Genomic DNA, 26,187 nt, shown 5'->3' on the forward strand with positions numbered 1-26,187 from the left:
CCGGAGGGCGGCCCCGCGTCCGCGGGGGAGAACTACCTATCCCGGCAGGCAGCGCCCGGGGCGGGACGGGGTGAGGCCGCGGGGCGCTTGCGTGTAGGTGCCGCCGGACGCCGCGGCGGAAGGGTAAGGGAGAGCGCGGGCAGCTGTTCTGCAGAGGTTTTTTTTCTCATAATGTTGGCTTTTTGGTTTTTTTTTTTCTTTGTGTGTGTGTGCCACCACAAACACCTGAAGGGAGGGCGGAAAGAGGACAGAGCCAGGCTCTTCTCAGTGGTGCCCAGTGCCTGGACCACAGGCGACGGGCACAAACTGAAGCACAGGAGGCTCCCTCTGAACGTCAGGAAACTTTTTCACTGTCAGGGTGACCAAGCCCTCGCACAGGTTGCCCAGGGAGGTTGTGGAGTCTCCGTGTTTGGAGATCTTCAAAAGCCATCTGATCGTGGTCCTGGGCAACTGGCTTCAGCCGGCCCTGCTTGAGCGAGGAGCTGGACCAGATGCCTTCCAGAGATGCCTGCCAGCCTCAACCATTCTGTGATTAAGTGTAATCTGCCACCAAATGGGCTGGTATTTCTGTTTCCTTTGCTTTTCCTGCAGGGGAAGAAAAAAAAAAAAGGTGCCTTTTTGATACAGTCAATTTTCAGCCATGTCAGTTCCTTGATCCAATTCACCTCTTGGCAGAGAAAAGGAGAGGAAAGTAAGGGCAGAACCACCCGTTTGCAGCTGTTCCTTAAGCAATTATAAAACTACAATTTGGAGTATAAGAAAAAGCAAAAGAATGTTTGCAAATAAATCAGAAACAGGACATTGGGCCTATAGGGTCTTGCATAATTATTTTATGTTTCTCATCTACACGTTTCCCACTCTCAAAACTGAAGTTAAATGCAGAACAAGCTACTTGTATACCACAGAAAGGCACACAAACTGCGTCTGAGCCCAGGAACAGAAATTGGGCTGGCTCACCAACACCAGCCATCAACAGCTCTTTTATTTGTAAAGACTCTTGTTTCTTCATCTGACATTCCTTTGTTTTCTAGCACTCTTTCTTTAAAGGTTGCAAAATAAATGTCATTCTATCGTTACCTGTACCTTTCAAGGAAGACCGATCTCTTTTTCCCATGAAATCCCTTCTCCAAGGAGTCGGCGTTGCCATTGTTCAGCAATGTGGACAGGCCTGGACTGCTTCGTGCAGCTGCTTCCTCTAGGCCTTTGGCACCCGTGTCAACAATATATCTACTGAAATCATCACTACCTGTAATAAATGTGAGTCTTGACTTCTCTAAGCACTTAAGGCCTCCACCCATCATAACTGATGGGTTCAAAGAAAAGAATTCTGCCAATGCCTTTTATGTTTTCTTCTTTTTTTTTTTTTTTTTTTTTCACATTAGCTACCACTTCAGCTTCCCATCCCCTTCTGTCGTCAGTCGTTATGGTCTCCCAGTTTTCCTGTGAATAGGCATGTCACGTATGCTTGCTTTATTTCTATCTAAATTTTGATCTTTGGAGGTTGGATAGATCTCATTTTTCCCGTGATAAGTTTGTGTTTGCTAGGTGTCTCTGGCAATGGCTGCAAGATCATAAGGTGAACCAGAATCAGAACTGACGCATTGGCGTTAGACTTTAGTACAGCTGTGTTCCCACACCGAATGCTAAGATTGATTGAAAGTCACAGCACTGCCTTTTATCTTTTAGAAGTTGTTTTTTCCACTGGCTGCAAATGAACTCTGGCTACAGGAAACAGATTGTGAAACTGGCTCCAAGGCCTAAACTTCAGATTTCAGCCCTTTGTTTTATAGATTTTAATGTAGCACTTTGGTAATGGAGATGAAGGTGCCTTTATTTTTTCCAAACCAAATCGCTGCAGTTTTCCGATACCGGGTCAAGCTTCTGTATGTACTGCAAGACATTGTGGAAATCAAGGTCAAAGGCTACCAGTGGAATTAATCAGAGCCTGAAGTTAGGGGAATGTGTTTGTCTGATTTGCGTGTTCACTGACTGAAGTTAATATGCTTGTTTTTGATCCCTAATGAATGGATAGGAGAAAGGCAGAATTATGAAGGAAACAATCTGGCAACTCATCCAGAATTACGGCATTTGAGTTTTTAAAATGATAAGCTGAAGAAAAACAAATTTGTGGCTGTTTAAACCTCAGTATTTCCTTCCTTGATGATTTATCAACTTCCCTCTTTTTTTAAGTAGATAAGTAAGGACTTCTATAGCTATATGCAAATGATATCCAACAGCAGAATTATTTTTTAAAAATACAATATATGGTAGTTGTATTCATGTCCTTTCTATGATATAAGAGCTAAATTATATTATATTTACTTTTAGAAGTGTTTTCCAGTTTCTGCAGCATACACTTAGTCAATTATTGGAGAACTTGTAATAACACAGTAAAACTTGTGCAACTTAGAAGGAACTGCTTTTATTTACACCTGGTTTTGCTGAGGCTTATATCATTCCAACTAGTAAATACCTAGGATGGGATTGCTTCTTCTAAAAGCTCACCTTCCCCTTCTAGATCTGGGTTTTGGCAGGTTGCTGCAATAAGTGGTTACTCCACAATATTTAATGTGGTTTTCATCACAGCAGCCCTCTGAGGAAGCAAAACTCTGTGACTCCTGTTTTGCAGAGAGACACCAGAAAGCTGGAGGCTACTCCTCTACTGTCTTTGAATCCAGGCCCAAGCTTGGTGTCAAGCCAAGACCATGTATCATCCAAACAGACTGGCCTCAATGACTGAGCAAGCTACAGTGTAAGATGTGGGAGAAAATATGGCCTTGTTTTACTTCTGAGTGTATACATTTACCATGCGCTCTGGCCTACTGTGTGTTGCGTGTGTACAATTGCACCAAACTTGCATCCTGCCTCCTTAGAGGTCACAAATGCAGCAGGGATGGGTTAGCCACCGGCTTCGTCTTAGGAGACCAGATCTTTCTGGCAGAAAGACTGTGGAATGGTTTTATGGTGAAGCATGGGTTGCTTTGAGAAAAGCTGGGCTATGACATACCAGAACTACAGGCCAGTAAGTCCTGTTGTATTTTGCCAGTTCTCCAATTTTACTTTGTTTAACTGTCTAAATGTAGCTTGAAGGACTAAGGGCTAGACCCTGGAAAAGCACATGGGTAAACTAAACAGTCAGATCTGAAAAACTCCACTGAGCAGCCACTTGAAATCTATTAGTCTGTTTCAGGATAGAAATATCCAGAATTGCCCTGAGCTGGGCATCTGGCACCTCTCTCCCCTTTGTGCCCACTTGTGGTCTCGGAATTAAGTAGGGCAGCTCAAAGAGAGGTCCAGCTGAGAGGAACTTCTCCAAGCCAAACAAGTCAGGGTCTTCTGTTACAGCCACAGCTGGCTTCAGTGCCTGGCCACATTTGGTAGAGTGCTCACCTTCAGTGCAGTAACCCAGTGGTGAGAGAACTGGCTTTTAGCTCAAAGGGATTTAAGTCAACATCTTGTTACTCCCAGGAGAGTGTCCCAGGTGCTTGGAAGGCCTGCAGAGTGGAAGGGAAGCATCCTTCACCTCACCTGTTGAAGTTGTGTCCCTGTCGGAAAGGATGGCAAATGTTGCACTGGTGTGAGCTAGAAGGAAGGAAACACAGGGAGCTGTAGACACTTACTCCTGGTTTCTGGTAGCTATTCCCAAGCTAGTGCTGTGTTTTATCCAGGCACTATTTACTACAAAAATGCATACATAAAACCCAGGACTCTCTTCCTACAATTAAACTAGATGAGAGAGACACATCCTCGTTTTACTCTTGCCTTTTGCCTCAGCTGCCTTCTCCTTGTCCTAGACTGTTGTGTGCCTTTCTGAACAGGGTCATAACTTCAAACGAAAAGGTGGTGACACCCTGTTTCCTTCCTGCTCTTCCTCCTGCCAGTCTAGCATGGTGGTCAGAGATGCGGCATGAATGCTCCACAGGAACTCCCACTTCCCGGCCAATGCTCTAACCACTGGGTAAAAGCATGGAGAAGATGGACACTATTTCCTCCAGCTACATTTTAAAAGAAAATGAGCATTGCTTGTTGGGAATTTTTTTTTATCTGCTGGCAGCCCAATAGGCCTTTTAAACACCTTTGGCAGGCTGTCTGTTAACACAGACCTTGGTGTTTTCCAGTGATAACACAAAGAAAAATACTGTGGCCAGCAGCCATATGAAATGAAGTCACAGACCAGAGAAGCTACAGGGACTCTTTATTCATTGTTTTAAAGAACAGATTTTGGCACTGACCGCTAGAAGAGGACTCCAAATTCTGAGCCCCAAGAGGACAAAGGTGCCAAGCACCAGGGTGGGACTTCGCACACATCTATGTTCACAGAGTTTCCCCACGCACAGCTTTTGTTAGCTCCTGACTAAGCATGCTGCTTGTTTTAGCAGGACTTGCATTTATATACCTGCATTTCTTTTACATGCAGGGCATGTAAGCCTATCATTACCAAGCTTGGGATTCAGCCCTGAGGCTGGAAGGTACGGTATCCTGAAACATCAGTCCCTTATCAGTCCCATCCCTCTGTGATTATTAAGGTCACACAGAATAACAAGAATTTAAGTCAAGTCCCTGGAGATCCACTAAATTACCTTGCAGTCAGAACCTGTGTGTCCAGTTAATAGGGGAGAAATGTCTCATAAACAATTTATAATCAACTGAAGTTAGTTTTATATATGCAACGTTGTGCAGAATTTTGCAGCATCTTACTCAGATTTTTCCTACATCTCTGAGGTCATGCAAGTTTAGGTATCCTGACTGTATGAAACAAGTATTCTGTGGCATGGCTTTGAATGTTTTAAGTTTTTCCAGACAACTCAGGCCAGAAGTAGGGATAGACAATTTTTGCATTTTTGAGTACTCATTATACTATATTATGTACCATTAATACTTAGGATATTGTGTCTGTTCAGGATGCACAATGTAGATGTGTTGGAGTTGCTATGAATATTCTGAGTCATGTAAACAGATGATATTATTTAAAATTATTCTTCAAGAAAATAGGTCTCCAAAATCAGACCGAGGAGGTGTTCTAAGTCAGATCTGCTTGCAGTTTTTCTGCTTCTTTAAAGATAACTGTTGCTGACAAAAGATGACTTTGAGAATGATTTCTCACTAGGAATGAAACTTACCTTTTCCTTATTAGGTTTTGGGGGTGTTTTTTGTTCTTTATCTTCGGTTTTGTTCTTTATCTTCGGTTGCCTGATGTACAAGTGCAGAATGGAGTTCTTGTTCCCTGCCAGGTGCCTAGTTATCAGCAGCACAGGAATATGTGGAAAAAAAAAAAGTAGGGATGGTAGCAGGTAAAATGAGACAAATCCTATGAACAATTACCCTCTTTGTGTTTCTCTGCTCATCCATGTCACGATCTTCTAGTTATCTGGCTAAAAATCTACCTCCTACTCCATCTCTAAGGTAGGTTAAAGGATGTTGGATGAAGAGACTGACACTTTCCCTGAGAAAGTATTGGTAAAAACAGATGTTTACTTTGAAAATAAATTCCAAGGCAAAGGTGGGGACAAAATCTGTGGGTTTCATCTGCCTAGAGGGCAAGTTGCAATGATCGGAACCGTCTTTCAATGATCCCATTAAATATTTGAGACATAAAGTGTGAAAATTACCATGCAGTAAAAGTGTTTACTGTGAATGAGTCAGTACCTGCAATAACTATCCCCTACCTTGTTCTATTTCTTCACTGTGATTGTCATGTCAACCCACTCTTACATTTGCCCCACCCTACCCTAATATGTCTTTTTCTTTTTGCATTTGCCCTTCTAATCTGTAATTATTTTGCCTGTGCACAGATACACAGTCTTCTATACCGGAGACAGTTGCCCTTGAAAATCTTCCCTTTCCACAAAAGCAAAGTCTTCCTCTTTTTAATCAAGGGTCAGTAGCCAGAGCCAGTAGTTTCCTCCTGCCTTCCCATCTCTCGGGACACACATGCTCTGATTTGCTCATTAGAAAGCTATGAGAGCTGCTTCCATTCTAATGAGCAAAAGCAGATTTTTGAGGGTGAAGAGAAGTTACCAAGCTAAGCAAACTACGTAGGGAAGACAGTGTGATGACATCATCAGCAGATAATAATGGTGAGGAGAAAAAGTAAATTTTTACATTCTTCATGTAGAGTACTGAGAAGAGCACCTTGAATTTCCACATCAGTCAGTGTACTAAGAACAAACAGCATCTGTTGGAACTGGATCCTAAGTATGAAGGGAAGATATTTTATAGTTATTCTCATGTGGGGGAAAAAAAAAAAGGCTCTTTTTACTGTATAAAAAACCCTAACTTTTTATGCTAGAAGAGGGAGCGAGAGAAAAAGAAGACTGAAGGGAGAAGAGCAAGGAACAAAGCTATAGAATGATGTAAATACAAGGCAAAGAGAGGAGATGAGGGAGAAAAAGCAACTGTATAACATGAGGGTGGATGAAAGGAGAAGATAAGAGGAACAAAACTACAAAGAAAGTGAGGAAGTATATTAGTGACCATCTATAGTATCTGATTTTGTGTTTGATGCTTATTACAAAAAGGTTATATTTAATTACTTTGGACTGATTAAAGACTTAGAAATGTAATTATTTTGATAACATTATGTTCCAGGCCAGATACTTTCATGCTAACATAGCAGTTGTTACTAGATAGGAATTTGCAGTCTTGCTCTTCTGAATGCTAAGTTCAGTTATCTTCTGATACAGGTCAAAGAGCTTGCACCAACTCAGTTTCCCCACAAAGTACTGAATATTATTTTATGCACTTATGAACGAAGGCCAAATTTAATGGGGAATTGAGTCTGCTGTGCTCATGGAAGAAAACCAAAACTAATGACATTATGACCCGGGTTTGCTTGATACACTGTCAGAAACCATTCCTAAACCCATTCCTGAAAAAATTTTCTTTAAAAGTCTCTGTTTTTTCCCCACCTGGTTATTTCTTTTCCTTGTTCCCAAAGTGCTTGTGTAACTCATCCAATTTTGTTTCTTCCTCTTTTCGGATCTCTCTCTCTTATCACTAGCAAACAGCAACCAGAGAAATAGCAATATGCATGTTTAGGAGGTCTGACACAATGAAATAAAAGGCTTAGGAGATGGGTTTTTTTTTCAATAAAATACCAGGGTTTACCATACTGCACAGTAGATACAGTGTCATGAGAAAAAACAGAATGTAATTTCTTTTCCTTTTCTTCCAAGACCAAAAAACCAAAGATTGTATGAAAGTTACACAAGTTCTGCATAAGACTTGAAATTCAGGAGTAAATAGGTTTTGCTTCAGTAGTATCAAAATAGAAACTGGCCACTTAACCTTTATATATCCAATTCTGAGACTGTCAGTTTTGTATCTCACAGTTTGTATGACAAGCTAACTCCCATGGATTTGCCTGTGTGATTTTTTTTTTTAAATAAGTTTCTTAATTGCTCTAACAAATTTTAGTCAGTTGTTCTAAATTCTTATAAAATGGGACTCAACAGAACTTAAAAACGTGTTGAAATGCCTCATTGATTCAATGAGGGTTCACTTCCTATGAGTTATGCAGCTGTCACCGCTTCATTTCTAACCCACTTAGATTAAAGTAGGCGCACAAGTACCAATTACTTAGATATGTCCTGAGCAAGGTCATATGTTTCAGGCTGATTAAAGCGGTTGTGTCAGGATGCTAGAGACTGGGTGTTCCCAAAACAACAATGCCGTTTGCCTACACCATTATTTATTTCTTTTTGTCAGTGGAAGGGCTGTTCTTTGTCTGTCAGGAGTAAGGCTGAAAGAGCACTGCAGCACAGCTAGTACAGCTGACCAAGCTTTTTTCCCCTGGTTCTTGAAGGAAAGTGAAAGGGGGAAAAAATAGACCAATTTGAATTGTGTGACGAAAATGGCCTCTCACATAACCTTTTGCCGGCAAGGCTTGGCTCAAACAGACAAGGCGGCAGCCAGCGTTCTGAGAGTTTCTTGGTATAGTCTGCGTTGGGGCAATTCTTTAAAATTTCTCTTATGTCAGATAAACAGTGAATCATTCCTTGATTCATCTGAGACTTTGTTTTCAGTTACGAAAAAAACCCACTATAAATTGTGCATGCCCAGTAGGTCAGGTTAGAAGATAGATATTTGTATTTCTTTCTGAAAAATGCTTTGATCTGTTTTTCTTGTTCCTCTTTGAAGGTGCTCTGACAGCACCTCTTTCTTTGGTTCTAAAAGGTTATCCTCACTGCGATTTGAGTGAACCAGGATCTCTGTGAGATAACAAACATTGGAGAATTTAATGGAAGTATCCCTTACATGATCGCATTATTCCTTTAGTGTGTATCTTTTGGGAAACTGTTCAGCCAGCATTGTTCCCTGAATCTGCTATACTTCACATGTGGAAAAAGCTTTTCCATATTCTGCTTTATAGTATGGAACATAATTGTATACGTGGCAAAACCTTTTTGGACTTTTATCTTCAGAAGAATTTTTTTAAAAACTTTTTAAATGATGTAGCTAGCAATGGAGGAGAGAAACAGAAAGCAGGGGAGGAGGAGGATGAGGAAGTCTCAACTGGTCTTTCTGTAACATTCAGGATTTCAGTGGTGTTCAGTAACTCTCCACTCTTGGCATGCTTACCTGTGCTAGACAGCAGGAACTAAAATGTCCATTGATTTATATGGCAATCCGATCCAGTGCTCTGGCAGTTAATGCAGGCCACATGCAGCAAAAATAACTACAAACAGTGTAAAGGTAAATCACCTTAGTACTCACATGACCATGATGAAATGGGAAATCCACTCTTTGTCTTAAGGTATCAAACTCCAGCTTGCTTGCTGTCCTCTGAGGTACGAAAGCCCCACGTATAGTTAGGGACCTGATGACAGGATTGCTCCCCAACAGCCTTTGTGCAAGCTCACTCCCAGCCCACCTGTGATGGTAAGCCAACAGACCGAAGTGGTCCCACTTGAAGGGACCAGCTCTGCTCATCCTCACACCCCAGGGAGGAGCACACCAGCTGCAGCAAGGTAGGAAGGAGGTAGGCAGTGTAGTTGCATTAGTGCAGTCCTGTCCCAGGGGGAATTTGCTGTGCTTGGCACCGATGCACAGGGTTGCAACCGTGTAGCACTGCACTGCAGAAGCCTGCTAGCTCAGACAACACAGGTAGCTTGGCTGGGCTGATGGTTAATGGGCAGCCCTAAATTACCCCATGCTTGATGCAGGGTATGTATGAACGGGCTCCTGTGTGTTTTTTTTCTGTGTAAAATAGCACAGGGCTTCTGAGTATCACCACTGCATCTGCCAGTACAGGCTAGGTCTGTTTTGGTTAAAAAACCCAAAGGGCTGGCAGTGAGTCCAGATGCAACCTGCACAATGCCAGTGCTTCCCCCTCACCCCTCCCTGCCCCACGGTGCAGGCAGCTGGGGTGGGAGTGGGGCATTTCTTCCCCCCTTTCCTTCCCCTCCGCCTGTAACCTGGGTATTTTGTCAGCCTCTGTTTAATAGGCATACTTCTCCCTTGGCTGTTCCCCAGACTCGAAGGAGTGAACTAATTTCCTCAGCAAAGGGCTTGTCTAAACAACGGTGTTTTGGCTGCTTTAACGAGTGTTGTTCAAGGGCTAAAACCCCCTAAGCGTCCTGAAGTTACATGAGTACAAACATGCCATTTGGGAAGCAGTATCTGCTTTAAAACACCTCTCTAGGGCTGTGTACCAGGGTCCATGGTAGCATGAAGTAAAAGAGTGGTAGGTTAAGCTTGCAATGGATGTGGACTGTGTAACACTTTTTAAAAAGCAAACCCATCTGTGATGGTTTTATAGAAACTTAAATACTTGCAAGGAAGAAAGTTGATGGTAGGACAGTTGACGTCCAAACATACGTCAAGCTGTTTAATTATTTCCGGAGAGTTTTCTTGTCCTAGTGTGCTGAAAGTGGTCAGGATGTTTGGTGATGTCTCGCTGGTATAAAGTGACTTGGTCCTTTTCCTGGCCCACATCCTTGCCTGAGGTCTGCAGGGTTGTAGACATTACTCCTGTGCAGCATGGTTGTTCTAAAACATATTTACCTCCTAAGATGTGAGAGGACTCCTCTACACCAGAGCACCTCTACTGGAGTAATTACACTGACAGAGCCTCCAAGCACTTAGCAACCTCCACACAGCCTGAGAAAGCTGTGGCAAAGCAAGTCATCCTTAACTATGTCCACAGCAGGGGTTCTGTAAACACGGGTGTCTTAGTCATGCGGTGTTGTAGTCCTTCACACTCCTTGCTGAGCCTGTGCTCTTAGAAGTAGGTTGGGGAGCTCCCCGCTCCAGCTGCAGGGTGTTACCCACTACTGTGCTGGCAAAATAGTGGGGTTTCATGCTGAAGCCCACACTGGATTAGCCGAATCGCTATCGCTAGGCTGGTGAGCTGGCCTCTTCTCTTTCACTTTCCTCTGGCTTCACTTGCAGCACTAAAAGGTTTTTACTTCCCTTTCTCACAAACAGGTGTCCCCTGTGTCCTACCTTTGTGTTACTGAGCTTGGCCACAAACTCTCCGATTCTCTGGTGCTTTGTTCCCTCCCTCTCTTATTCATTATTTGCTTCGGATCACTGCCCTCCTTACAACTGTCCACAGGCCCATCTCCTTGGAAACAGCAAAACTTGTTTATGTGAAAGCAATAAGGAAACTAATTGGTGCGTAGCAGCTGCAGGCATGCGAGGAAGCCATGTTCCACTGGAGGACATTGGAAAAGCAAGTCTCCGCTTATGCTGACTGCCAAAAGGTTAGATGGTGTGAACAAAACCCACCTTCTTCCTCTGGACTTTCTGAAGTTGCCTTCCCTTGTTCAAGCAGCGGTAGGAAGCTTGTTGCTTGCACATACGTGTATTTTTATGGACCTTTTTTGCTAGGCTTTTTCATCACCATCGTGTAGAAGTTGAGAAGCAATGGGAAAATTTGTAAGTCTTGCTTATTTCTTATTTTGTGGAATACCATGCTGGTGCACCATGCCATGCTGAGCCCATCTCCTCTCCTGTCTGGGCCCTGACCCTTCCTGTGGCCACAGGACTTTCCCATCCATATCCTGAGATTTCTGCTGCTCCCTGCTTCGTGTCCTTCACTGCCACTGCCCCTTGTGCTGTTGGAAATGGCGGATATGCTTGACCGGCCTGTCCAGCTGTTAAGAGTCAATTGGATGTCCTTGCATGGTGTTTCCTGGTCCTCTAGGAGAGAGATGTGGAGGCCCATAAATGGCCTCTGTGGCCATAAATGTGACAGTCACCAGGTGGGACCTCTTGCCAGAGGTGGTGGCATGCCTGGCTGCCCACAGCTGCCTACCAATGCTGAGAGCTTGCGGCCTGGGCTCAGGGTGGCCCATTGGCGTGGGCAGGATGGTGGTGAGGCCCCAGGGGAACTCTCTGGAAGAGGCCTATGGTGCCAGAGTAGCCTGGTCAGCGCCCCTCTTGCAGTTCTGGGGAGCCATGCTGGTGCTGGGGAGGCCATGGTGGTCCCTGGGGGGTTGCCCTGAGCTGTGGAATTGCCCCGAGGGTGTTCGCACACAATAGCAGTGGTGTCTGGGAAGCCTCAGGTCAAGCAAGCCCTGGCAAAAATGTGCTTCTGTTGACATCTCCATGATGAAAACTTGGAGGGAGAAGGAAGTATTTCCATCTACCTTTGGTTCAGATGAAGAGGCGATGTGGATGGATACTGATTTTTCTGTTTTACATGGCCTCTGAAACGGTGCTGGAGGAGCTGTTCCTGGAAACTCATTCCTTTGTTGAAAACTTTCTTCCCCACCCACCCAGAATGAAAGGCTTTTCCTGGGGTGTGCTTCATCAGCAGGTTCCAGTCTTGGTTAGGATTTCTTCCTCCTGTTACTAGATACCTCGTTTGGGTGACTTTCTTGGGAACTAGTGTCTGTAAATAGCCCTGCCCAAGTGGGAAGCCCGTTCCAGTTGTGTGCCCTTATCTTAAACTCCAGTGATACCGTAATTGTTGTATCATTTGAGCCTTCAAATGATCTGGTTTTCTGTCAACTGAAGCTTTATATATTCTTAACTTCTTACACTGTATCAAGTGAAATTCTTGGTGTTGCTTTGCTAGGTAGCTGCCGTGTCATTTAAAATGTGCTTTTAACTTCCTTGTCTCCGTGTGGTGTTTACACTTGCTACGAGTAGCAAAACCTGGTAACAGCTTTCAGAACTCAGCAACTCTTTCAATTTTTGAAGTGTAGTTTAATAAGACCCTTATTAAAATGGACTGAAGTGTATATTTTTGAGGGAAGCATTTGCTGTTCCTGTATATATAGGACAGGTAGATGAGTAGAAGCGCAAATAATACAATGAAAAAGCTTAATAAACATGTTTTTTACAGTACCAGTAAGTCCAAAGTTATTAAAGACCTCTTTAGTGTTAGTACCTTTTCCACCTTTTTCCTTCAGAAAAAGGACAAAGCATGGACCTATGGCCCATGCTTGGTTGTTGTGGCATTCCCGATGTAAAGAGCCAAACAAGGCTTGAATTACTTGTTTGTCATCAGCCCGAGTGCGTACGGGCTGATCTTTTAAGGATCTGCTCTCCTAGAGGTTGTATTAGACAAGGCACTTTCTGCAAGTTTCACTCTGCATGTCTTGAGTATGAAGGAAAGTCACTATTTGACAGGGTGTAAACTGTCTTCAAGCGTGCTTCTGATAAAATAAAGAATGGGAATGGGTGGGAAAGAAAGGGAATGGTGAAACAGGACTTAATACATACACTTAGTAATGGGGAGAATGCTAGGAGTATTGCATGTTAAATATCCTTTTGTTATCTCAACACTAAAGGTGGGGAACTGTATTACATAATAAAGCCATACGTAAAAAGATAGGTGTTAGAGCACTAAGGAGCCTGCAAATGAAAACAGGCTGTAAAACTTGGAGGGAGCAGTGAGAGGTAGTCACTAAAGTCTATAAAATAGATAATATAAAATATTGATAATCCTTGGCTTTTAAAAGGACAAAAATCAACATAAGTCATTAGAAAGCACCAAGAAAAATCTTAGAAAATTTTGAGTATTTGAGGAGAGCTATGTATAGTGTTACGAAAGGCATTATTTTGGAATTGCATTAAAATACAGGATTAATCTGGGGATGTATGTTTGGTTTTTTTTTTTTTAATTATTATTTTGGTGCAGAAAATCTGATTTGATCTAAACAGAGCCAGGGACTGCCCAGTGACATATTTTGAAAGCTGTTACATAGTCCTTTAAAGAGCTAATGGCATTAAATAGCTCTCTTTTCACAGGCTATGGATTCTGGATCAAAGAACAGTTTCAAAGGAAGCTTTCTTCAGCTACCAGATAAGATGCTTCCTGCATCCTTTGGTTATAGAGAATCAAAGAAGTTGGCAGCTGTTGGTGGTGACAGGCCTTCTATCCCCAATAACCAAGGTAAAGCCAAAATATGTCCTTAAAGTGATCTTTTTAATTGTTCTTTGTGAAATCTCTTGAGCAAACTCCCCATTCTGTTTTACTCAGTTCAATGACTTGCTGCAATTATCAGACTGACACTGAGACAGGATGTATATGTGTCCTGAGGGAGTAGTCTCCCTGAAGTCATACGTCTGGAATGGAAACTGCTGCAAGTCTTCTAACATCCTTATAAACTTTGGCTTTGAAAGTTGTTTAATTTAAAATCGTCAGACTTCCTCTAAAAGCAAAGGAGAATGCTTCAAACTCAGCAGAAGCAGTTCATGACTTCAAATATAGTAAAAAAAAGATCATTCGTATGGTACACTGACTTGAAATCAGCTTTGCATAGTGCTATTCAACTCCCTCTAGCTTAAAATAACTTCTAAGGTTTTTTGTATGGTATGATTCCTCAGGAGAACGTGTGAATAAAGCAGACTCCCAGGAAAGTTAGTAGCATATTTGTCTGTGTGAAATGTGGCTCCACTATGGTTGTCCTGTGCCTTAATGGGTGATTACTCTCTGGAGCTCACAGCACAAATGCTCAGTGGCTTTAGCATGTCTGGAGAGGTCAGTGAATCACAAGGAGACCATACTTGCTTTTATGATTATGGACAACTTTGCAATATTGCACAGAGATAGGCTGTGTGTGTGATCCGTGTTCTTTCACTGTTTTCCCCTTATCGAGAATCTGTGGCTTCTGTAATAACCTTCTGTTGTACAGAGTTTGGGTTTTTGGATTAAAATGTTCGGTTTATTGTTATGCAGCTAAGTGTTTAAGTAAGGAAGTGTTTGACATGCTGGTAGAAAGATGGAAGAAGTGGTCTCACTTAATCTTTCTACTCTTTGGTGTCTGATTGATTGATTGATGATTGATAGATTTATAATTCATTGGGGCTATGGGAAGCTGATGAGAGTTGTTATGGAGCTAGCAGTATTTGCTGGGTGTTCCTCTACTGAGAGACTTTGTATAGGGAAATTACCAAGGCTTATGAAATGTCAAAAAAGAAGCTTGACTTGTTGTAGAATATTTCTTAAACTTCCACAAGTGTGTACAGGTTTTGGAAAGCTAGTAGACTTTTCCTTGTGGCTGAAATTGCAACTTCTATTTTTGGCATAATTTTGGCTCATACTGATTTGAGGCTAAAAGCAAAATATTGCACAATTGTTTCTATGGTTTAAACAAAAAGTAATTCAGTACAAGAAACTAGACATTGAATCATTACCTTTTGAAACAATAAAGTTTTTTAAATGCATCCTCTACTAAAGTGTCCCTTTGTGTCTAATTTCCCCCAGCCTCATGTCTTTTTTTTAAAATCTGTCTACACCAGTTGCATTATGCCAAAACTTGTGACCTAGCTTGGATACCTGTGTTCCCTACTTCTATGTAAACTGAAGTCCCAGGGTTTGTTACACTTAATTTGCTGTGATTTCTTTGTACTTGCTACCATTTGGAGTGAAAATAGCTTTGCTCATAGGACATGTGCTTTATACCCCAGTGTGCAGTAAACCTGTTCTTTTTGTCCCAGAAATGTTCTGAGTGTGTTAGCGTACTGCTGGGGAATATAATTCATTTCAGGAGTGATCCTAGGAAGAACATGTAGGTAGTGTTTTGCTGGTTTAAGTGTTTTGTAATAATAATGATAATGATGATGATGATAATAATAATAATAATAGGAACTGTTACTTAATGTATAACTGTTGCATTGTTTCCTAGCTGTGGTGGCAGCTCTGAAAACTCTTCAAGAAAAGATCCGCTGTCTAGAGTTGGAGAAGTCACAGGCTGAAGATAAACTGTGCAGCCTCTCCGTAGCAGCTGCTCAGTATAAAAAAGCCTTAGAGCATGAATCCTGCAAAAAGGACATAGCACATCAAGAACTGATGCAACAGAGGAAAGGTATTTCTTGTGAGTGATAAGGTGTAGCCACAGCAACTCCAAGACTGCATAATCCAGGGAGTGGTTTTTTTGTTTTGATAAATGGCTAATTAATGCACCCCGCCTTTCTTTTTTTTTAATTCAGAATTGGGGAGGGGCAGGAGCCTGATCATTGTGAATCGAGTTGAGGTCTTGTTTTAACATCTATTAACCAAGTATTGCATAACCCATGAAGCTATTTTAAAGAACAAGCAGATTTCAGGTGGTATGTTTAACTTCTACAATAAGCAAGCAACTGCTTACATGTAGAACACTGCTAATGAGAAAAGTGAGGAGAAGAGAAGAAACCAGATTCTGATTAGATATCTGCTGATACAAATCAAAGTAACTGCAGTGCTTACACCTTTGGAATTCATATTAGGGACTAGCTCTGGAAAAACATTTTGATTCTCATGTCTTACATATAAAATATATTTTAACCACATGACTTGTTCAGACTAACAAAACTTTTCTTGCATGTTTTGAAGACAGAGAATTCCTCAATAAGATGGCTAAATGTGTGGCCCCCATTGCTGTACTGAATATCTTTGTTTCTCTCTGTAGATGTAAGCGTGCAGTTAAGTGCAGCACAGTCCCGCTGCTCCCTGCTGGAGAAACAGCTGGATTACATGAGGAAAATGGTTTCTAGTGTGGAAGTGGAAAAGAAAATGTTTTTAGAACAACAGGTGAAGCCTTTTAGCATACTAAAACAGTAGTGATATAGCTAAAAAGTATAGAAATATGTAAGATCTGAAGTTTTTGTTGCCATCACTCTTCCTCAGCTCTGCTCAGGGTGGTAGCAAACAGAAGCAATTTACTGTCTGACTGGCTGATGACAACCATACAATGAATTGTATGAAAAGACTCCCTAGGTGGAACTCCTAATGAGCAAAACCATGCTAATACTTGCACATTTGGTAGACAAAAAGGCTGCTGGAAACTAAGTCTTCTTTGTCTGCCTGGTGTTTTTCATCACTTTGCAATTTAAAAAATACAAAATTTAAACTAGTTAAACACCTTTATTGCAGTGTGTTTGGTTTTTTGAGTCTGAAACAATTTCAGTTAGCTGCCAGCTCCATTCTTGCTCTACTTTTTTTCCAGGCCCAGCTTCAGCAAGAGGAAGATCAGAACCGGTTGGAACTGCATGCAAAACTTGAAAAGCTTGAAGTGCTAGAAAAAGAGTGTCTTAAACTTACTGCTACTCAGAGAGTTGCAGAAGTAAGCATGCATGGAATGGCAGACTGAAAGTAATTCATTTAATATAATTTGTATGGCATACTGTTAATAGTGCTAAGTTTTGCAAAAGTTTCCTCTGTTAAGCTAAGATCATAAAGCATGCCTGACTGAATGCCACCTTGGCTTCGTTTGCATGAGTCTTTTTTTCAGTCTGGGATTTAAAAATTCCTACAGTCCTGTTTTGTCTCAGATTACAATTGCAAGCTACTTCAGACTTCGTATTCAGCATGACAAACTGAAGTGTGACTAATTATTCTTGTCTTCAAATTCAGGACAAGATCAAACACTTAGAAGAAAAGCTTTGTAAAGAAGAGCATCAGCGTAAGCTAATAGAAGACAAAACTGCTCAGGTAGACTGAAAAGGTTTTATTTTATCTTATTTTATATTACTAAGGAAAGCTATTCTCTCTGTCCAAAATAGCCTTTTTTAAAATTACATTTAAACTCCACATGTTTATTACCCAGGGAGAACTCCTGGAACACTACCTAGACCAGTTATAAACCACGTAGTAGAAAGCTTGCCAAGTATTTTGCATATCTCAATCAAGGAAGATTCTACTTGGTTTTGTATTAATGATACAGTTCATCAGCCTCAAAGCTGCTCTAAGTGATCTGGGTAGAAAATGAATTTCTAGAGAATCTGCAAGTAAATCAGATAACTAACAGTAACTAAAAAGTGGTCGTGTAAGAAACCTTATACCCCAAGTAAGGGTGGTTATTCTGTTTGTTTTCCTCTTTTTGTTAAGATTTGCTGAAATCTAGTATACTGGACTATACTTGAAAAAATCTTTAATCAGGGGTAGTTAGATTGTTCATTAAGTGAAAGCTTGAATAATTCATTATTCTGTAAAGCCATAGGCAGTTCGTTGGGCCATCTCAGATCCATCTGAGAGATGAGTATTTGCTGAAGAGAGCAAAATCAGAGAAATCTTTTGTTAAAGTGGCAAAATAGTAGTATTCCAAACCTTACTTCACTGAGAAATAGCAGCCATTTTGAAAGAGAGCAGTTGTGGTGGCATTCCCTTTGGGCAGGGTGGGGGGGTGCAGAGCTGAAGAATAATATTGAAAGAACCTAGCCTAAGCGAAGCTGATAGCTTAAATTAATTCATCACTGTTATCAGTTTTTATACCTCATCCAAAGATGATGGGCTTTCATCAGTCCAGGTATCTGACCACCTCCAGAATCTGGCAGAATGACACAGTTGAAAACTTCCAGGTTTTTGGGTTTGTTGCTTAAACTGCTTGCCACTGCAGAGATTTTATCTTCTGAAAAATATAGTAAGGGTTACTTTCCCAGAGCAGATAGTCTGACTTTAGCAGTAGTATAAACATCTGCTCAAAAAAGGACTTAGGTGTAGTAAACTGAGTCCTAAACTGGTACCATCTTAGTTCACTGCAGGATCAATTTAGATCTGTTGAATCTGGGTTGGGAAACACAGGGTGCGGGGTGGTTCACTTCCTTTTGATGACAGAAAAACCAGAATAATCTCACTTCCGTGGTGGACCTCTGGCATTGTTTATCCGAAACTGTTACACATGCCAAAACAAAGTCCTTGTCCTATGTTTAATTGAGAATGGCTATTATCTTGTTTATCATGGGCCTTTATATGAACTTTGAACTACAGAGCAATCCGAGGATTGTCCAGCAGGTTTGACCTCAGTGTAACAGACAGGCTAAGTTCTCTCTGCCCCCAGACTGTAAAATCCAAATGTTAATATTCTTTGGATTTTATGATCAGATCCCTAGCGTGCAGCAGGATTGGCTTATCTCAGTTGCTGATTGCACAGTGGAAAAATACAGCTGCTGCAGCTGAATATGAAAATGAGGACTTCTAAGGCAGAGCTGCAATATCTGCTTCATACCCTGCCATCCTAGTAGTCTGTTCAGCTTTTAAGTGTAGCTTATATCTTCCAAGCAGGATAGTTAATACTGCCCTTAATTGGTTCTTTTCCATGCGTGAAAGAAAGAATTAATTAGATCATGTGATTTCATACTTCTAATATTACATTAAATGGTTGTTCTCTTTTTTGCTTATTCCTACAGCTTCAAACAGGATTTGAGATAAACAGAATTTTGATGTCTTCAGTAACCTCTCAAAACGAACCTAAAAAGGAAAATGGTCAGAAGAAAAAAACTAAGAAGGTAACATGAAAATTTTTATTAGCATACTGTTGCTGATAGCATCTGACTCGCACAAAGATAGGAATTTATGAAAAATGGTGATGTAAGAGGCACTTGATTTGTCTGCTACACTTTACTCCCTTTCCAAAGTGAAGAACAGTGCTGAATATCTCTTTTTTTTTTTTTTTTTTTTTTTCCCTTTGGTAATTAAAACTGGGCTAGGGCTGGTAGTGCCTCACTGGAAAAGTTTCCATTACCAGCATGACCAATTGTTCTCTGGGTACCTAGTCTCCTGAGCTGGAAGACAGGGACAGAAAGCAGATTGAAGCCCCCATAATCCAAGGGGAAATGGTTAGCAACCTACTACACCACTTAAGACACGCACAAGTCTAGGGGGTCAGATGGGAGCCACCCAAGGGTACTGAGGGAGCCGACAGAAGTGCTTACCAAGCCACTTTCCGTCATTTACTGGCAGTCCTGGCTAACCAGGCAAGTGCCAGTTGACTGCAAGTTATCAAATCTGATGCCCATCTACGAAGGGCCAGCAGGAGGATCTGGGGGACTACAGGCCTGTCAGCCTGACCTCGGTGCCAGGGAAGATTATGGAGCGATTAATCTTGAGTGCGCTCACCTGGCACCTTGTCCATGTGCAGGATAACCAGGGGATCAGGCCCAGCCAGCATGTGTTTGTGAAAGGCCAGGTCCTGCTTGACTAACCTGATTTCCTTCTATGACAAGGTGACCCACATAGTGGATGAGGGAAAGGCTGTGGATGTTGTCTACCTGGACTTTAGTAAAGCCTTTGACACCATTTCCCTCAGCATTCTCCTGGAGAAACTGGCTGCTCATGGCTTAAACAGGTGTACTCTTCAATGGGTGAAAAAACTGGCTGGATGGCTGAGCTCAAAGAGTGGTGGTGAACAGAGTCATATCCAGTTGGTGGCCAGTCACAAGTGGTGTTCCCCAGGGCTCAGTATTGGGGCCAGTTCTGTTTAATGTGTTTATCAATGATCTGGTCAGGGGGCTAAAGTGTGTTCTCAGTGAGTTTACGGACGACACCAAGCTGGGTGGGAGTGTTGATCTGCTTGAGGGTAGGAAGGCTCTATGGAGGGATCTGGACAGGCTGGATGGATGGCCTGAGGCCACTTGGGTCACAAGAACCCCTTGCAACACTACAGGCTTGGGGAAGAGTGCCTGGAAAGCTGCCCAGTGGAAGAGGACTCGGGGCGGGGGGGTGTTGGTCGACAGCTGGCTGAATATGAACCAGCAGTGTGCCCAGGTGGCCAAGAAGGCCAATAGCATCCTGCCTTGTATCAGAAACAGTGGAGTAGGGAAGTGACCATCCCCCTGTATTCTGCACTAGTGAAGCTGCACCTTGAATTCAATTTTGGCCTCCTCACTACAGACAGACATTGAGGTGCTGGAGCGTGTCCAGAAAAGGGCAAAAAAGTTGGTGAAGGGTCTAGAGCACGAGTCCCATGAGGAGTGGCTGAGGGTGCTGGGATTGTTTAGTCTGGAGAAAAGGAGGCTCAAGAGAGGCTTTATTGCTTTCTATAATTACCTGAAAGGAGCTTGTAGTGAGGTGGGTGTTGATCTCTTCTCCCAAGTAACAAGCGATAGGACAAGAGGAAATGGCCTCAAGTTGTGCCAGGGGAGGTTTAGATTGGATATTAGGAAAAATTTCTTCACTGAAAGGATTGCCGAGCGTTGGAACAGGCTGCCCGGGGAAGTGGTTGAGTCACTACCCCTGAAGGTATTTAAAAGATGTGTAGATGTGGTGCTTAGGGACATGGTTTAGTGGTGGTCTTGGCAGTCTTAGGTTATTGGTGGGACTTGATGATCTTAAAGGTCTTTTCCAACCTAAATGGTTGTATGATTCTATGACAATAACCTCTGCCACCCACCATGTCCTGTCTTAGCAGCTTTTCAGCTTATCTGGCAAAATTAGTTTCCAAAGCACTTCTCATCTCCTCTGCACTTCTTGCAGCCGGGCTGGACCGAGTCGGGCCCAGTCGGCTGCCTGGCGAGAGGCCAGAGGGTGAGGCCTGCAAGGCCCATGAGGCCTGCACCTCCCCCTCTGCGCCTCTGCCCCTACTCAGCTTCTTCACATCTTCTCTCCTCTCTCTTTTTTTTTCTGTTTTCCCATTCTTAAATACGTTATCGCAGAGGCGTTATCACGAGACATTCTGCTACCAATCGGCTCGGCCTTGGCCAGCAGTGGGTCCGCCCTAGGCCTGGCCAAGTCCCCTGAACAAAGGGGAGCAACTTCTAGCAGTTTCCTACAGAAGCTACCACCTTAGGCCCCCCCTCACTAAACAAAACCACGACAGCTAGGCATCTTAAGATGGTGTGTTTTGGGGGGGACTGCTGAAATCAAGAGAATTCATTTTGCAACAAATGTTACAGGTCAGTCAAAATTTTGCAACTGTAGTTTTTCAAATTTAAGTAAGCAATGTTCAGTTTCTTTAATGTCAAGCTATTTGTCAAGCTATCTGCTAAATGCATCTGGAATTTACTTGTCTCACCTATTGGAAAGTCCTACTCCTTCCACATACAGGAGGGAAATTATTTTTTTAAGCCACAGGGAAACTGAGTTGATGCATTTCACTGCTTGTTTATTTGAATTTTACTTACTAAAAGAAAAAAGTTTAATATTGTGCTATTGGGTCAACAGAATTAAATTTCTTGTCTTACTTTTCTTGTCTATCTTATGGCAGAGAAATCCTGCAATGAAGAAAATACGCCTTTCACACTTACATGTAAGGGCTGGTGAACTACCTTTTGTGGCTGGGAAGGTGAGTGAAACCAAATGTTCTAGCTAAACTGGCATCTACAGTTTGAGTAAGTCTCTTTACTGTAATTGTTAATCACTTCTGTAAACCACTTAATAATTCTTCTTTAAGTCTGTCAGTTCCAGCCATTCTGTTAGTGCAAACGTACAAAGTGTGTTGCATATGATGAAGCATCGCAGTCCATCACGAAGCCAAGGAGGAGCTACATATGGGATTTCAGGATGCAGTGCACTTTCAAAACCTGTATCCTCTTGTTCCACATCACCTACTGCCACAAGTCTTTCAGACCTTCTGTGGACCATACAAGATGATCTGCGCCAAATGAGCTTGTGAGTACTCATCCCTGGTGTTACGAGTAAAAGTGACTTCAGTGGTAGCCCTGTGAAGCTACAGGTATGCTGCAGTCAAACCTAGCCTGTTTTAAGTGTACGACTACTTGTTGACAGAATGGCCTGAGCAGGCCTGACTGGCTGGATTTTCCTCATTCAAAGAATTCTTTCTATCCTGGTGTTCAGCTGATCTTGTGGGCAAGCAACATACTCTTCAGCTGGGTTTTTCTGCTTCCACATCCTGTACTTAACTGAGCTGCTACTGAAGTAACACCTGCAGCAAAAGAAAAATCTTTCAGGCCTGTGGTTTTTAGAGATTTTAAATATATTCTGAGATCTACAGAGTAGACCAAGAATATTCTCCTGGAGAAGGCTGCATAGGTGGTGTTAATGTTGAGTAGGTCTGCAGCATGCAGTCAGTCCAGGTGGTAGAATAGATTAGTACAGCTGTGGCTGGAATAGTCCTGTCACAACATCTAGCCTATTACTTTGTCCTCACTCTTTCTGTATTCTCTCTGTATGTGCGTACCTGGTGGGTCTTTGTGCTGAGACTGTCTGCTGTTCATTCCCATTCCTTGTTGTTAGCAGGAGAACTTGACAGTCCTGTAAGGGGGTTGTGAAAGAGGGGCAGTCTCCTGCCAGAAAATGGACAGGGTATGTAAGAAGCTAATGTGTTAAATGGGAGCATATGTATCTTTCTAGCCATGCAAGTAAATGTGGATTACAACTTCTCATGTTCTTAGGTATCTTCCCATTAATGCAAGCTTGTACAATTGTGGGGCAGAGCTATGTAGCTGGTCATAGTAGACATCAACATGATGAGCTGTGGTTTGAACAGAGGAGGATGTCTTGGTTAAACCAGTTAGGATGTTGACACAGGTTTGAAGTGCTTGATGTGGCAAAATTTAAACTGGCAACCAATCTCTTCTTCAAAAAGCTTTGGCTTACTCATGGCAATTCAAGGATAGGCTTGCTTTTTTTTTTTAATAGCAACAACCAATTGCTTCAATTAAACTGCCAAGAAGCAGCGGTTACTCAGAAGTCAGAAAAGAAGCCATGACCTTTATATAAGAGAGGGTCTCTGTTTTTGACTAGTTCAGATATCTAGGGATTGAGTAGATGTACACAATTTCATTTAATTAAGCTGGTTAATTTGGTTAACCAGCACACCTCACTACAAATATTTTTGAGTAGTCTTTTAATTTGAATTATCTGTCAGAAAATGTATAAATTTAATGTACTAATTTAATCAATACTTTTCTATATTACACTAAGCTTTCAAAGTCTGCACTAAATTGAACAGGAAGTGAAAATACCATGCTGCATAGCTGCTGTTCACTTTCCAGATTCTCATTTTGCACTCTATTACACATATAATTGTTACGACTGTGGCAAGGGGGAGGATTAAGATGCACATCAGCTACAAATTTGAAATGAGAAAATCAGACCCACTGGAAAAACTTGTTTTCTACTGTGAGTATGTTCTAGATTAATGTTTATTATGTGAGTGGGTAAATAGTGCTAAATTGCTGTACTCTGGACAAAATGGCTAGCAACTCCTGCAATACACTGAAAGTATTGGAAGAAATCCTAGACACTATATCATGAATTCTTAGTGTGCCATTCTTGTCTTTAATAGTGAGCATCAAGAACTTCTGAAGCAGATACAGGAGACTCAAGACTCCAAAGTTCGTCAAGACCTAGAACAGGAGCTGAATTGCCTTGTAAAACAAATGGAGATTAAAGGAGAACAAATACTCAAGCTGAAAAAGCATCAGGCTACTGTAAGAATGAGATGTAAACTCTCTAGCTAGTAGCACTCTAGTTAAAGGCTGCCACAACTCTGCCTCCTGTTGCCATTAAGTAGAATGTCACTGGAATGCTTAAGCCAGGATGTTCCAGTATGGGTGATTGTAATTAGGCTGCTAGCTTGTTGTTCTTGTACCTCCAACTCCTTCTTGTGATCAAGAAAAAGCACTCACAGCTGGCAGCTAGGTATCTATGCTAGTGTGAAAACTTCCTGCCCTGTGGCAGCTCTGCAGTACAGAGCTGGGTTGTTCAGTCTGTCACTTCTGCTCACTGCATTAAGACAAACTGTTGAGATTACATTTCTGTGTGTCCTGTCCCTCTGGGGAAGGAGAAAGAAGCTATAATTCCTGTACAGACTGGATTAAATGTTTTTTGTATTACTGAAATAGTGAAGCTTTTTATTAACCGAATAGTCTGTTGGCCACAGCTTCTCCAAAGCCAAACAAGCCTTTCAGTTTCATTTAATCCCTAACCTCTACACATTCTGTCAATATTTGTTTCGGAGCCATAGATAACAGCTTTTCATACATGCCCATATAAAATCACTGTTCTGTAGATTAACAGCTTAACCCCTTTGTAGCAATTTGGTTTGGAATATATGATAAAAAATGCAGTCCATACTTCTGTCTGATAGTTTCCTGTTCTTCCATCTTAGGTTTCAGGATAAATAGACTCACCTAAGAACTTCACTTATATAGGAAATGAACCAAAACTCAGTATGAGACCTTATGAAAGGGAGGGGAGATGGTTAATTTAAATCTGACCAATTTAATTTACATTCATTCTTTGATAGCTTTTTCTCACTCAAATATTTTATTGTCCATGTATTTGCAAGCACAAAGGTGCTTATGTCAGCATAGACTTGTCAGAGTTGCATGTTAGAAATATGGACAAAGGACATTGGCTGTTGAATCCTCACTGCCTCTCTTGGTAATGTTGACTGTTTTTTGGATAAATCTCTTACATTCTTGAGGAGCCAGCAATTATGGTGTTATTCCTTGCCTCAGAATCTTGCTAACTTCATCCTCCAGGAAACTGAGACAATGGACAACAACTGCACCTTTGTTTCTTCCTTTTGCATATCTTTATGGCTACAGTCTGCCTTCATTTTGGGATGATGAGAAAAGGAATAGCACATACAATGCGGTGCAACGTTGTTGTTAGCCTTGCCTATTATCAGGGTGCAGATCTACTGGCAATTCATCTGCACTCTGGTACAGCCTTATCAGAGCACATGCCTTAGGGTCATGATGTAAATAGCACATTCTTCGTGTCTGTTTGATTACTGTCCATCATGTCCTGGTTATCAAGACAGATGACTCCTGTAAACCTTGGCCTATATCTTTTTTTTTCTGGTGCTTTTGCACACAGCCATTTCTATTTGTGTTTTGTACAGACCAATCTTAATATTTCTGATGCATATTTCTTCTTTTAGAACCTGTCACACTAAAAATGGTGTGGTCCTCTCTGTGTTTCACAGTTAATAATATGTTCTGGAATGAATTAAAGTTAATTATTTTTAGAGTCGGACTTAAAGTCTAAATTGGCATATGGAATGCTTCCAGCCTAATTTTATCTTTAGAAGTGACCTTGTCATGCTAAGTGCAAGTCAAGACTTATTATTTGACATTTAAAAAAGCATTCTTTAGCAATTTACTCTGTTTTCCAATTTTGTTATGAGGCTTTATAGTAATCTGTTTAGATACAGTAACCGGTAATAAACGGTATACAGTTTATAGGTGTGTTGGGGATTTTTTTTGTTAAGGTAGTAGAATCTGAAATGGAAGAAGACCATTGTAAGTATAAATTGGTAGCAGATGATATCGAGTCTCTCCCAAGCAGGCATTTTTACCTTAGGGAGTGATGGAGTTCAGTAACCTATTGTGTGTGGGCGATGTTTTCTGTAATGCTGTCTGTGTGGGTGAGGTCAGTTCTCTGTATTGCTTTCTGTTACAGCAAGGCAATGGTATGCATGATTAGTAGGTTTTAACTCTTTTTAAAGTGTCCCTTAGATGTCTTTAGGTTGGAGTTTGGTAGAAGTCCAGTAAGCTCTATAGCTCTATAGTTCTAGGTCTTCTGAGTATGTAACATTTAATTAGTAATCTTTCTTCCTAGGTGCAGAAATTAAAGAGAAGAACTTGGAAATTGAAGCAAGGGGCAGCTCATGTCAAACTGAAGTGTGATGACCAAAAGGAAGTAAAGGAGATTACCATCACTGTGAGGGAAAGTATGTCTAAATCTTGTCCTGGGCAAAAAAGTAGAAGTTCTCTTCAGTTGCTAAAAAATGTGCAGAAACTTCAGTCAACACTGAAAAAAAAGTGATTTCGTGTGGGAACAACAGTTCTGAAGTTTACTGTTAGAAGTTTTTGAAGTTGTCTGACAGCTAGTAAATTTTTAATCCCACAAAATACCTTTTAAAGATAAATAAATATAGCATTTTACATTCTAAGCTGTCTACTCACTAGTAGGTCAGTTTGTTCACCTCAGAGTTAACTTTCACGTAGGGTAGCTATAATTCATCTGCACTGACTTGTAATAAAGTGTTTTCATGGGTTAATGTAATGTTTATGTTTTAACTTGTCAAATAAAATTTTGTGTCTTTTTTACACTTAAAATAG

General features: G+C 41.6%; 1 protein-coding gene across 3 annotated transcripts; it reads left to right on the forward strand.

The window, feature by feature from the left end:
• Positions 1-88: 88 nt before the first annotated feature.
• Positions 89-26,166, forward strand: CEP57L1 (centrosomal protein 57 like 1). 3 transcript variants are annotated; one of them, XM_086744192.1, is made up of 11 exons: positions 89-123; positions 13,204-13,348; positions 15,084-15,263; positions 15,846-15,967; positions 16,383-16,499; positions 16,790-16,867; positions 18,562-18,660; positions 21,357-21,434; positions 21,543-21,760; positions 23,400-23,544; positions 25,685-26,166. In XM_086744192.1, exons 2-11 carry the CDS (start codon positions 13,207-13,209, stop codon positions 25,889-25,891), a joined length of 1,386 nt encoding a protein of 461 aa, XP_086600318.1. In that variant the 5' UTR covers positions 89-123; positions 13,204-13,206; the 3' UTR covers positions 25,892-26,166. The 3 variants fall into 3 exon arrangements, with proteins under 3 accessions (XP_086600318.1, XP_086600319.1, XP_086600320.1); XM_086744194.1 differs by lacking the exon at positions 25,685-26,166 and adding an exon at positions 24,601-24,802 and having other exon boundaries at positions 91-123; XM_086744193.1 differs by lacking the exon at positions 23,400-23,544 and having other exon boundaries at positions 25,685-25,847.
• The last annotated feature ends 21 nt before the right edge of the window (positions 26,167-26,187 follow it).

Source organism: Chlamydotis macqueenii, chromosome 3 (assembly GCF_036417535.1).
Source record: "Chlamydotis macqueenii isolate bChlMac1 chromosome 3, bChlMac1.mat, whole genome shotgun sequence".
NCBI lineage: Eukaryota > Metazoa > Chordata > Aves > Otidiformes > Otididae > Chlamydotis > Chlamydotis macqueenii.

Coding starts and splice junctions, on each gene's coding strand:
- CEP57L1 (XM_086744192.1), top strand. CDS start 13,207: ATGGATTCTGGATCAAAGAACAGTTTCAAAGGAAGCTTTCTTCAGCTA. Junction 13,349..15,083: donor TTCTATCCCCAATAACCAAG/GTAAAGCCAAAA, acceptor ATTGTTTCCTAG/CTGTGGTGGCAGCTCTGAAA. Junction 15,968..16,382: donor AAATGTTTTTAGAACAACAG/GTGAAGCCTTTT, acceptor CTTTTTTTCCAG/GCCCAGCTTCAGCAAGAGGA.